At 27.0% G+C, this 12,356-nt stretch overlaps 1 protein-coding gene across 1 annotated transcript; it reads left to right on the top strand.

Annotated features, from left to right (window-relative positions):
* The first annotated feature begins 736 nt into the window (after positions 1-736).
* On the top strand, positions 737-11,794 carry LOC100163961. Its single transcript, XM_001951984.5, has 9 exons — positions 737-992; positions 2,602-2,691; positions 3,573-3,599; positions 5,028-5,057; positions 5,179-5,267; positions 5,768-5,891; positions 6,901-7,121; positions 10,158-10,412; positions 11,615-11,794. The coding sequence occupies exons 1-9, from the start codon at positions 908-910 to the stop codon at positions 11,693-11,695; spliced, it is 1,002 nt and encodes a 333-aa protein (XP_001952019.2). The 5' UTR covers positions 737-907; the 3' UTR covers positions 11,696-11,794.
* Positions 11,795-12,356: the final 562 nt, after the last annotated feature.

Below are 12,356 nucleotides of genomic sequence, written 5' to 3'. Positions count from 1 at the left end.
ACAAAAATAATAAAATAATCCTTGACTGAGGTGTACCTAAATTGGCGACTCCACGCCGTACGACCAATTTTTAGATTCTGAGCGAAGCGACAAATGGTTTTCTGGTTTTTAACCGGTTGTATTTTATAATTTTTATGGTTTAAAAATTATTATTCTCTACGGTTTTTCAAATACCATCTCAACATATTGGCCGATTGATAGGTATCTGTGACAAGTGCTAAGTAAATTGTTCGTGTTCGACTGTCGGTGTCATGTTTATAGCATGAAAATTTAATTCAGTACATTATACAAACAAATAAATCATATTGATCATATTAAAAGTTTTCTATTAATAACTATCTTAATTTATTAAAGTGCATCTCGTTTAATAAATAGAGAATAAAATTGAAATCAGATAATATTACTACGTATATAATATTATGTTGTATTAATTTTTATTACATATTACCTTGACTGTGGTAAAATTACAATTTGACACGTGTTATGTTCTGAGTAATTGCATTCATAAATTAAAATGTAAAACTGTGAATTTTTCATGACGAATACTATATATTTTTAATTGTCTCGTTTGTTTAACAAATAAAACATCTAATTTTGGTATATGCATATAGAATAATAATTGAAAACAGCTAGGTATAGTTTTAAAATAGACCGACTATTATAAACTGTGCGCATACAGATGTTATACACCTATTTTATATATTCTTTTTGTTTTCATATTTTTAGTTGTTTACCTTAAAATACAATATTCATATTACAATTTAGGAACATAGTGTGCCTTAGTGTGTATTATAGTACTTTGACGATTGATGAATATATTGTTTGCATTCTCATAACTACCAAATCACTCGTGATTCTAAATATATTATTTATAAATCCTCATTATACCCATACCATATTAAAAACTATGAAACTAAAACGAAACTTTACTAGTGGTATTTTATTAATAATTGCCACATTTATGACGACTACCGATTGTATTGCTAAAAAAGGTAAGTAATGTAATAATTAACGATATACATATAAATTTTTTTCTACTTATGTAAATCAGATTAATAACAGTAAAAAAAAATGGTACATGCAAAAATGTATGATTAATTAAAAACATTAAGCATCGCTTGTGGTGGGGTAAATTAATTACTACGTGTGTTAAGTAATATAAAGTCTATCAAAAATCTAAAATAATAATATTAATTCCTATACAAAGTGAATTTTCCAACTATGACTATGACTATAGCTTACAAGTTTTCTATTATGTCATTAAATATGTATAAAATTTACTTTTTTACGTTGCCAGATTTCTCTTAAATATTAATATTTCAACTATTAAAATTGCCTTTTGGTATAATTGTTACTATGAACAAATTATCAGTTATCTCTGATTGTATAACATATGCTTCAATTTGTTTTAATTTATATTCTGAAGTCCTAACAAAAATATGGTCTGAACAAGAGTGATTACCTATTTATGGCGTATTAGTAAATATATTAATAGGTATGGGATTTAAAACTACGATGACCCATCATTTTTTAGGAAACAATTACCTATCAATTTCATTACTAAAAATATCAATATTTGTATCACCCACCCATTAACAGTCTGGTCAGTATCTAAAACACCCCGTAATCTATAGTCATAAAATCATTAATAAATCATATTTACTGGTACACAATAAGTAACATCAATAAATATAGACAGTCGTAATATGAGTATAATATATAATATAATATACCATAATAATACTCATCATAATTATTCTCATAGAAACTAACCATTAAATAATGTATAGCAAAACATATTAAGACTACATTATAATTTTTGGTTTAGTTTTTTGATTTTTTGACGAAAATTACGTTACTAACAATGAATTTATTTTTTACTAGGTATAAAATTATCTTTATTAATATTACTAAATAAGCAAATAGGATTCAACAACTTGTATTCGTATTATTCCTATAATCATAATATTATGTTATGTACATTTGAAAGCAAATATTTATAAATTTATAATCTTATAATATGATATTCAATGAATGATTGAAAATTATTTAATAATTCTAACCGGCATGAATGTATATTATGATAATATTATAATGTATTTATAATTTTTTTTCTTCAAGTCCTTCACAACAACATTTTATGGAATAACGATTATTGATTTATACAATCTATTGAATGCAGTTATTTTACTTCCTTCGGATAAAAATAATTGTCAAGTTTGTATGAAACGATAATAGGATACAAATTTCCGATGAAAAATAGTATTATTAAACGGCTACAGTTTATAATGATAATATTACTCCTATAATTTAAACAATTTGAACAATTTGATTACTTTGACTCTAAATAATTCAATGCGTAGCTAGTACCAAAAACGTACATAAAATATAATTTTATAGTAAATATAATCAAATTTTATTTTTATTTAATTCACGTCTGAGAAAAGGGAATACATTTACGTTTTTATTACTATTTATTTTGCAGTAGGTATTAACGCAAATTAAAATGTTCGTTTTTTGTATATTATCATACTTACGAAAGTTTAAACTAATTGTATGCTGGATAATATTAATAATAAAATACAATATTTATGATTCAAGGTGGTGGTCCGGGCAGATTGAAAAAGGCAACAGATACGATCATGAGTATCCTTACTATGAGTCAAAAGACTTTTTTAAATTGGAAAACAAGTAATTTGAATAGAAACAATAATTAATTGAATGTGAAATGTATTAAAAAAATATATTTATAATTATTGAACATAATATTATACTAATATTTATTGGTTTTCACTTATAATTAAATCATTTCGTTTAAACAACACTTGTAATTATCTGGAATCAATCATGACGTGGCAGTTTATATTATTAAATAGTTACCTTAAGGGGATTCGATACCGTGATTTTCTGTTTTCGTCTAACACACGCGTTACATAGTATTTTAGACGTGTTTTTTACCAAACATATACTAATTGATCTAATGAAGCGATAAGAATTCTGAAAACAGATTTGAATTCGTCATTAAGTCTACTTGAAATCGACTTTCCCGCATTTTTGATTTTAGCTTCTCCAATAATACTAACATTTTTTTATTTAGATAAAGATAAGATAATAAGATAAACGATTATTTAGAAAAGATAAATCCATTTATATCAAAATAAAAAAAAAAGGTAATATTTTTCTTTAAACATTATTAAATCAGACTTTTTTAGAGTACATGTTAGGTGTTAGCTAATACTTGAATATGATTTAAACACATATATAATAGGTTCAAATGATTGTCGTAATTATTATTGAAAACTTCTGAAAAGTATAAATTAATATTATAACAATACATTTCCTAAATGTCTGAATGTCTGAAATCTATTTCAACATCATTCATTGTTTTAGTTTTAAACTTGTATTATAATGATGTGTAGGTATTATTATACGATATTTGTTTTCATCAGAACTCGTTATTTGTAATTAGTTTAATCTTTAGAGTTGAAGTTTAGACAATAGGTCTATATAGATATTTTTAATTATTTATGACATTTGCGCGTAAACATATAATAATTATTTTTCTTTCTTAGGTGAATTTGCGAGAAACTTTAACAAAGGTAAAAACATATTAATATATTATAATAAATAATATACACAATCATAATGCATCATCAAATCCGGGTACTTAAATTAACTGTATTAATCAGTATTTTTATGCAATTTTTTTAATTCGGTTTATGTGATATGAAACTAGTCTACAGTAACATCAATTTTACCGAATTAAAATTTGTTGAACACAATTTTTTTCAATATTTATAGATTTTGAGTATAGTGATAAACGTATTGGTTACATAATGATGTGATTATATATATTTATTTATTTTTGTGTCTTTTATCAATCGTCACCCATTAGAAAAGTAAAAATGCTTTTAATCTTAAAGAAGTTCATATTTGTGAATGTTTTTAGGTAATAATCTAGTTGGTACTTTGGGGCGTGGATGGAATTTATCCATAAAATGTGATATTGAAGCCAGCATGTGCAGTATGCCATCAATTTATTGATTATAAAGTCGGGAGAAATGAGAGTTTGTACCCTATTGTCTATTTTGTATTTTTATCTTTTGAGAATTTTGATGGCTTAAAAGTTTAAAAATTGGATTTAAAATTGTTAATAATTTTTCCAGAATGGATCAAACATAGTGTGGGGTGGTAGGCTACGTGACTTTGAGTCCTTGAAATGTATTTTTGATTTCAAAGCCGAAATAGGCATTTACAAATTTTGTGACTAAATTTACAATTATTGTTTGCAATTAGTCCGGAATCGATTGGCTGGAGTTAAGGGCTATGGGAGTTAATATAGCCCAGGACTTTTAGATTCTAAAAGGAGTGAACGAATGTACCTAATGATTTTACATTGATGTATATTTTTTTTCTGTGTGTCATTAATATTTTGGTTAGTAAAAATTCTTTGATTTTTGAGATCAACATCAGTTTTGATATAGTTTTGGTACTCCTATGAGGCCAAAATAGAAAATTCCAAGTAGTACTTCATAACCTTATTTTTGACTTAATGGGCAAGGGGGTAAGTATAGTCAATTTATTCAGCCACTACGGTTTCAAAAATTAAATATCTATTTGTTTACAATCGTATTAAAAAAATTCTCACTGAATCGGGGCGGAAGGACTTCACCAAGATTGATCGCCCTAATTCGTCGTCAATTAGGCTAGTATTCGCAGAATACACACGTTGAGAACATTGCTATCCAAGTAAATTTATCGTCATATACTATACTCTATGGACTAGTTTCATACATCACAAACTGAACCAAAAAATATATGTAATACATACAAAGTTAAACAGTGTTCCCTAGCTGTTTCCACGAGCACACGGTATATTTATAATCACGGTTATCTACACCGTAGATAACCGTGTTTATAATATATATTATATACATTATACGAACATAACACATTTTTGTAATATACATTTATACATGCTTAAATTATAAAATATGTTTACTTTTTCATTAAACATTTGTTTTCAGTTGTTGGATATGCACCTATTCTTAAAGAAAGTACGTCTATATATTTATTTATTCAAAGTTAAAACGTATGATATGTGTGGTGTAACTAATTTATTATTATTTCATGAGATCAAATAAAATTCTTAATACTAATAATTTATAAGCTGTCTAGGTAATTCTGATGAACTATTGAAGTTAATATCAAACAGTGCTGATTTAATTAAAATTGGAGCATTTAGAAAACTTAACAAGCTGTCCGCTGTACGTTTGTATCAATTTTTTTTTTTTTAATTGTAATAATTATATTAAGGATTTGAGATTAGTGGTAACCAAATAACTTAAATTAAAAAAATGTTTATACAATAGGTACATATTTTTAATATTTTTAATTTAATATTTTTTGGATTATATACGATACAATATTATATAAGTTGTTTCTACTATACTTAAAAATTTTGAAAAAATTTTTTTTATATGCGTCAAAAACATCAATCTTAACGACATTCGCCAACAATTGAAAATGTAATACAAATTTATTACTCATAAGTTGCCGTTATACTAGAATTAAAAAAGTTTGGCGTGAAGTAACATTATTTATTTATTAGAGTTTAATGTTCAAATTTCGACGCATTTCTTATTCAAACGTGTTAACCAAATTTACAATATAAAAAAAAAAAAAAAACTTTTAATGAAAACTCTTTAAACGCATAACTATAAAAAAAATTTAAAAAACGCATTATAAATTATGTTTATCTGTTTAGAGTGCTACAACTGAGGAGAGTAAAAAAATATTAATTCTTGCAAAACTTCAAGCCACCGTTGAATTGGTAAAATATTATGGTACTACATGGAATTGTCCTAAGGTAAAATGGACATTTGCCCAAGGTGAGTCCATAAGCTTTAACTTTTGCAATTAAAATTCAAATTGCTGTAGGTACACCTCTTGATTTTGTATTTTATCTAAATTATTATTTATTTATTGAGGTATCGAAACTTTGAGGATTAACCCTTTATGATAGTGCCTATGCGGTTAATTGAGGAATTTCGTTTGTACAGTGTAAAATAAATTTAAAAACACTGATTAGTTTATTTTAATTTTAGATTCTGAGCGGTGCGTGAATATAATTTTACAAGGATATGTATTTTTTTTATGCCTGTCATCAGCTTTTGGGACAGTATAAAAATGCTTCGATTTTCTTCAGAATCTTTCCTGATAGGAAAGTGAATCTAGTTGGAGGGTCAAAAGTAAAAAATTCCCAATAGCTTTCAAAATTGAAAATTGACGGAAAAACAAACACAAAATCAAAGAAAAACGGAGATTTTGTTTTTTAGTGCTATTTTCACTGAATGTTTATGTTAAAAATTTCGATGAATCAATTTGATGAATATAATAATGTTGAGTTTAATTAGTTTTTTTAATTATTGTTGATAAACAAATTTTCGTTCAGTCAAAAAACTTGAAAATGTAATGAAACGTTCCCCATAAGTTTTCGTTAGTGTAGGTAAATTATAAAAAAGTTGAGCATAAATCTGAAATGATTTTTATGAGCAACTGAAATTAACATTTAAACAAAATTCACCAAAATCATGAATATTAGTAAATTAGTAAAAAAGTGTATAGATTATAATATATTATATTATACACACAATGACATTTTCATACTTGATTTTTTTTGACAGAAATGAATTTTACATACTGTTGTTCTAATGCCTTACAGTAAAATAAATTACTTTAATCACAATATAATATCATTTAATTGACTTAAGTAATATTAAAGGCTATTATGGACCATCATCGCTCAGAATCGTTTTTCGTATATAATATAATTATTGAATTCAAATAGAACACATATATTAAATGTTGCAATACCTAAAGTATTTTAACTACTTTTAGGAATGTACTATGCACACAGCTGTATAAAATTATATGGAGAAGATAACCAGGGCGAATGTCTCAGAAAGAAAATTCAGTTATTCACCGCATTCATGTTCACTTATAAGTTAGAAACGAATCGATTTATTAGATTTTTTTTGAAAAGAATGAATAAACAAGCCGATATATACCTTCCAAAAGATAAAACGATAAGATTTATCAATACGAAAATAGCATGCCAAGTAAATAATAACAAATAAGCTAATTATTTCGAATTATGAAATATTATTTTTTATGGACTATAATAACTATTATACCAACGATACCAATTTTTGACCATATCTATTGTACCTCGTTATGTATATTACGGGTACCTACTATTATAGTGTTATCGTATTATCTGTTAGTCTTAGCTTGTTACTATTACACTGTCTTAAGTTATTGTTATGCGTTTGGGTGAATTACTTTTTAGTTTTATCCATATATAAAAAGTAATGTGTTTGAGCGAGTATGATACTGTATAAATGTTAAATTGTAAGTTTGTAAAGATTATGATAAAAATATTATATAAAATCTATAGGGATTTTATATCAATCTAAATATGACACATCATTTTAATTTTCAATCATCACAAACACTTATATTAATTTACTTACATATTTTTTAATTTTAATAATATTTTAACTTGATTTTTAATTATTTCAATTGTTTTTCAAACACACACACACACACACACACACACACACACACACACACAAAAGAATACAATCTACTTTAAATCATACCCGTGGAATTCATGGACATTCCCAAATCTGTCAAAATGAGTGGGAAAATGGATTGACAAAATGCAGATCCCTAAATATTAAAAAAAGTCGCCCAAATTAATTAATATGCTGGATTGCCCAACACATTGCAACACATTGCATTTTTTAAATATACGACCAAACGCAAACCACCCCAAAAATATTACACTAAAGTTATTATTACCCCAGTCTTATTAAATAAACTTGAACTTAGTTCCCCCATAATAAAATATTATATTGGTTAGACGTTTGGTATACTTCGTACTTGGGCTCAGTATCTTAAAGATAAAAGGTACCTAATCAGTAACCTCCAAATTACAACGGCTCCACCCACTTCTTCAACCCAAGATAACTACCACCAAAAAAAATATTATTTTATAAAGAAATTATCAGACAGGTGTGTGTTTCTACGAAATCCAGATATAGATTTCTGCACTGCCAAACGTCCAACTTAAGAACAGTCTTTCAATCACTTTGCCTGCGTAAAATTGTCTCTGTCCTTTAGATCATCAAAAATAATGATCACTCCACAGTGAACGCTTATAAGAGTATAGGCACTTACTCAATTAAGCAAATTAAATTCCTTTCATTTCATTCTAAGTGTACTCACCATCAAAACCCACTTATTAATCGACTATCCTTCCGCACAATCAATGATAAGTGATAACCTCTAGTGACGCCTCAAACGAGCGTCACGCGTTTGGGCAAATTTTTAAAAATTGCAATGTGTTTGGGCAATTTAGCATAATGCGTTTGGGTGAGTGATTTTAAAACATTATAATGCGTTTGGGCGACCATTTTTTTATTATTTATTTTTAATACCCTGGGATGCTGTATTTTATCAATCCATTTTCCCTCTCATTTTGACAGACTTGGGACTGTCCGTGAATTCCACGGGTATAATTAAAAATGGATTGTTTATTTATGTGTGTGCGCGTGTAATTAAAAATTGAAATGATTTAGATTTTTTAAAAATGAAGTTAAAATATAATTAAAATTGAAAGAATATATTTGTTTTTTGTTTATTAAATTTTTTTTTCTGGGAATTTTACTCCCATACGTTGTATAATATACTCTAAGATCTTAATTTCACCTGAAATATACTTATCCCAGCATGTTTTTAAATATTCTTGTTTTTCTAATATGACTTTTCGTCGAATATTGTAAATATTTTTATTTAAAGCATTGCATTTTGTGTTAGTTTCTATTTGAATTTGTTGTAACACGTTAATTACTTGAAACACATTTGGATGCGATGAATAAAATTGGGAATTATAATGTACATGGAATGATTCGGCTCCATTTGTTGTGTTTGGATCATTTCCCGGTTTTCTTGCCCATAAATAAGGAGGAAAAATAGCCTCCTCTGAAATATATGTATCAAGTATATAATCTGTAAATTCGATGATGTTTTATATTGTGTCGCACTGCACGTCAATCTGCACTTGTTAAATAATATCGAACTCTCAGTACTACGTCGACCAACGGGCCACGCCACGACCTTCGCTCACTAATTATGTCCAATCTAAAGATAAATGATAAAAAAAATACGAAAAATGATAATCCCGATCACAAAATTCAGGAATAAAAAAAATATATTGTCTCGCCCAAACACATTATAAGAAACTCGGTTAACTCGCCCAAATACATTACTTTTATTATTCGGGTAAAAAGGCAATTCGCCCAAACGCAAACCGCCCGCCTCAAACGCTCAAATGATTACACGGCAATATACACAATTTTATATATTTACGTGACTAGTATACTGACTCAGGAGAATACAGGATATCGACTCTGAGGTTCTTGGTCGCCGTCTTCGAATATAGTTTGATCACTAAATGCAAAAATGATAATATCATATTTCGACTTCTTCGGTGATACATCGAATGTTAGAAAGAATACAACATTTATTCTAATATATTTGAATTAAAAACAATATGTTAACAGATACTTACATTTCATTTTAACCTACACTAGTTTAGTAGTTTATATTATAATTACCTAAACTCACCTTAAATTATATATTAAGAGATTATTATTTCCCAAATATTCACTTTTAAGTATAGAGTTCGAAGTGCCACTTATAGGTAGCTTCTTATCATGTTATGTATAGACCTTAACTTATATGCTTATTGTGCAAAACTTGTATATAGATTGTGTATATTATTGTGAAATAAAAAAAAAAAAGGTACAGAGTTGTATAAATATTATAGCATAATGTAACATTTTTAGATTGCGTGACTTTAATTCTTAAAATCACTGGGCAACATCATAGACAAACAATGCATAAGGTACCTAACTCGTTTGTAGGAACAGCCGTCGTTTTTGTAGATCATAATTAATATGAACAACAAACGCTATAAAATGTTTATTATTTTTATGGAAACAAATTACACTCCATTCAATGTCATTTCTATTATATTACATATTATTATGTTTTCAATTTTATTTTAAGATGATTGTTGTTTTTTTCAGTTAAAATTTACGCAAGATAATAAAAACCTTTTAACAAGAGCAGCAATGAAACTATATATGGGTAGTTCTAATAAGGATAAGAATTATGATTGTGTTAAGGAATTATTGCCATTTGAAAATGATGTAAAGGAAATTGATTCATACCCTGGTGAAATTCATTATTTAATAGCCAAAGCATATGGCTACCAAAATAATTATCCATCAGCTATAGAGCATCTTCGTAAGGCACGCAAAGCAGAAGTTGTAGACTCAAAGGTAATACAAATTTAAGAACAAAAAGTTAATAGTTTAAACAAAAAATATGTATCGAACTTTTATAAAAAATGTTGAATTATAAATATCAATGCTCAATGAATATAGTTTATACATTCCGAGGGAAGTGGAATTCAAAAATAATGAACCATAATATCACGGACTCTAAAGTCCCGGACTTTAAATTACCTGACCAGTAAAATCCCGGAAAGCAAAAACCTAACCTAACCTAACCTAAGGATCGTAGATACAATTATTTTCCGGGATTTTACATGCGTCCGAGATACCCCGTGAATTGTATTTGCATAATTTTTGTATTTAATTATTGTTTTCTCTTTCGTCTTGTTGTACATAAAATATAATAGGTATAGTAACTCAGGGGCGTCCCTAGACAGTTTTCTAGGGGGGGGGGGGCGAATCTATTTTTTAAATAAACAATTACCCTTTGCGTATTTTCAATAGTTTGGGTGAACTTCAGACAATTTTTTGACTATTATTTTTTTTAATGTGATTACATTACAAATAAGGTTAAGTAACAAATTATTTTTTCATAAATTCACCTTTAATTTTTAATGTTGTTATAATATAATATAATTAAGTAAGTACAATGGTATATGGTACAAACAATGAAATAATAAAATAATAATTATAATAATAGTATATAAGTCATAAGTGCAACTTATAGCTATACAATAAAATCAATTTTTTCGTTTGTTTTTTGCAAACCGGCCAATTATATTATTTATATTTACTTCAATATCTCTATGTACATGCATTAATGCCAGTCCAGCCAATCTCCAGTAAATCATAATAGTACGATAATGTGCATAGTGCACCGCACATAATGCAATTTATTATAATGCGGCTACCTCCACAATAATATTGATAATATGACAGACGTTGATGATATTCTGTGGTAATGGGATATCAGTGTATTACTACTACCGTGATATGGAAATTTAGACAAGAATTGGCTGATACCATTATCAATACATTTTGGTAACGTTGATACAAATTTAAAATACCAAATAAATAATAAATATCACTTGTACAAATACTATATCTTTTTATTACCTATATGTAGGATATAACCGTGATCACTAATGAATAATTCCAAGGGGGGCCATACACCCATGCCCCCCTCAAATACGCCACTGTAGTAACTATATAATATACTAATATAAGTTTATGTTTTTTATTGACAGACTCGTGAAACCAATAAAAAAGTACAAACTTATTATGAAAAATTATACACTCTTATGGATGCAAAGGCTAATAGCAAATAGAAAGTTGCAAAATATTACGAATACAACTCTAATACTTATTTTAGTTTTGTTTGTATTAAAAAAAACGAATTTCAATAAAGTCCTTTAAAATTAAATTTATTTAACTCGTTTTTATTTTTAAAAATTAACCTAACCTATACTTTATACAATTTTCAAAATTTTTGACGGTTTTCGAGCTGTTAACGGGCATTTAAAATTTAAAATTTTTTTGCTATAAAATATTATATATTATACATATTAAAACATCAAATATATATTAATATATAACTTGTGAAAAATTAATACAATAGGTTCTTGATATATATTGTTACAATAAGAGTTGAAAAATAATAAAAATACGCATGCAACATTTTTTTTTATAAGTTGTTATTTTTTTGTCTATAATATTTTGCTATAATATTAGGTTTTAATAATAGGCACATTTATACGTTGTTCACAACTGCCTGCGGAAATATCTACAGTTACAAGGGTAAGTAAGGAGGATGGTAACGTTGGGTCGAAAGTTTTTTCGGTTTATTAATTACGAGATAGACTACTTACATTGTGCTTATTACTTACTTATGTTGACGTATCATTATTTTCTACTCGTCTGAAGGTCAGTGGACTATCATGTCGATATGCGTCATACCACAATATAAACTGCAGAATAAGACCTATACCT

The sequence above is a fragment of the Acyrthosiphon pisum genome, chromosome A1, assembly GCF_005508785.2.
Source record: "Acyrthosiphon pisum isolate AL4f chromosome A1, pea_aphid_22Mar2018_4r6ur, whole genome shotgun sequence".
Classification (NCBI taxonomy): Eukaryota; Metazoa; Arthropoda; class Insecta; order Hemiptera; family Aphididae; genus Acyrthosiphon; species Acyrthosiphon pisum.
This window is presented reverse-complemented; position numbering and strand designations above follow the sequence as displayed.

Excerpts from the sequence above, each read along its gene's own strand:
- LOC100163961 (XM_001951984.5), top strand. The coding sequence starts at position 908 with ATGAAACTAAAACGAAACTTTACTAGTGGTATTTTATTAATAATTGCC. Across the intron at positions 2,692-3,572 it reads TTTTTTAAATTGGAAAACAA|GTGAATTTGCGAGAAACTTT; the intron begins GTAATTTGAATA and ends TTTCTTTCTTAG. Across the intron at positions 10,413-11,614 it reads CAGAAGTTGTAGACTCAAAG|ACTCGTGAAACCAATAAAAA; the intron begins GTAATACAAATT and ends TTTTATTGACAG.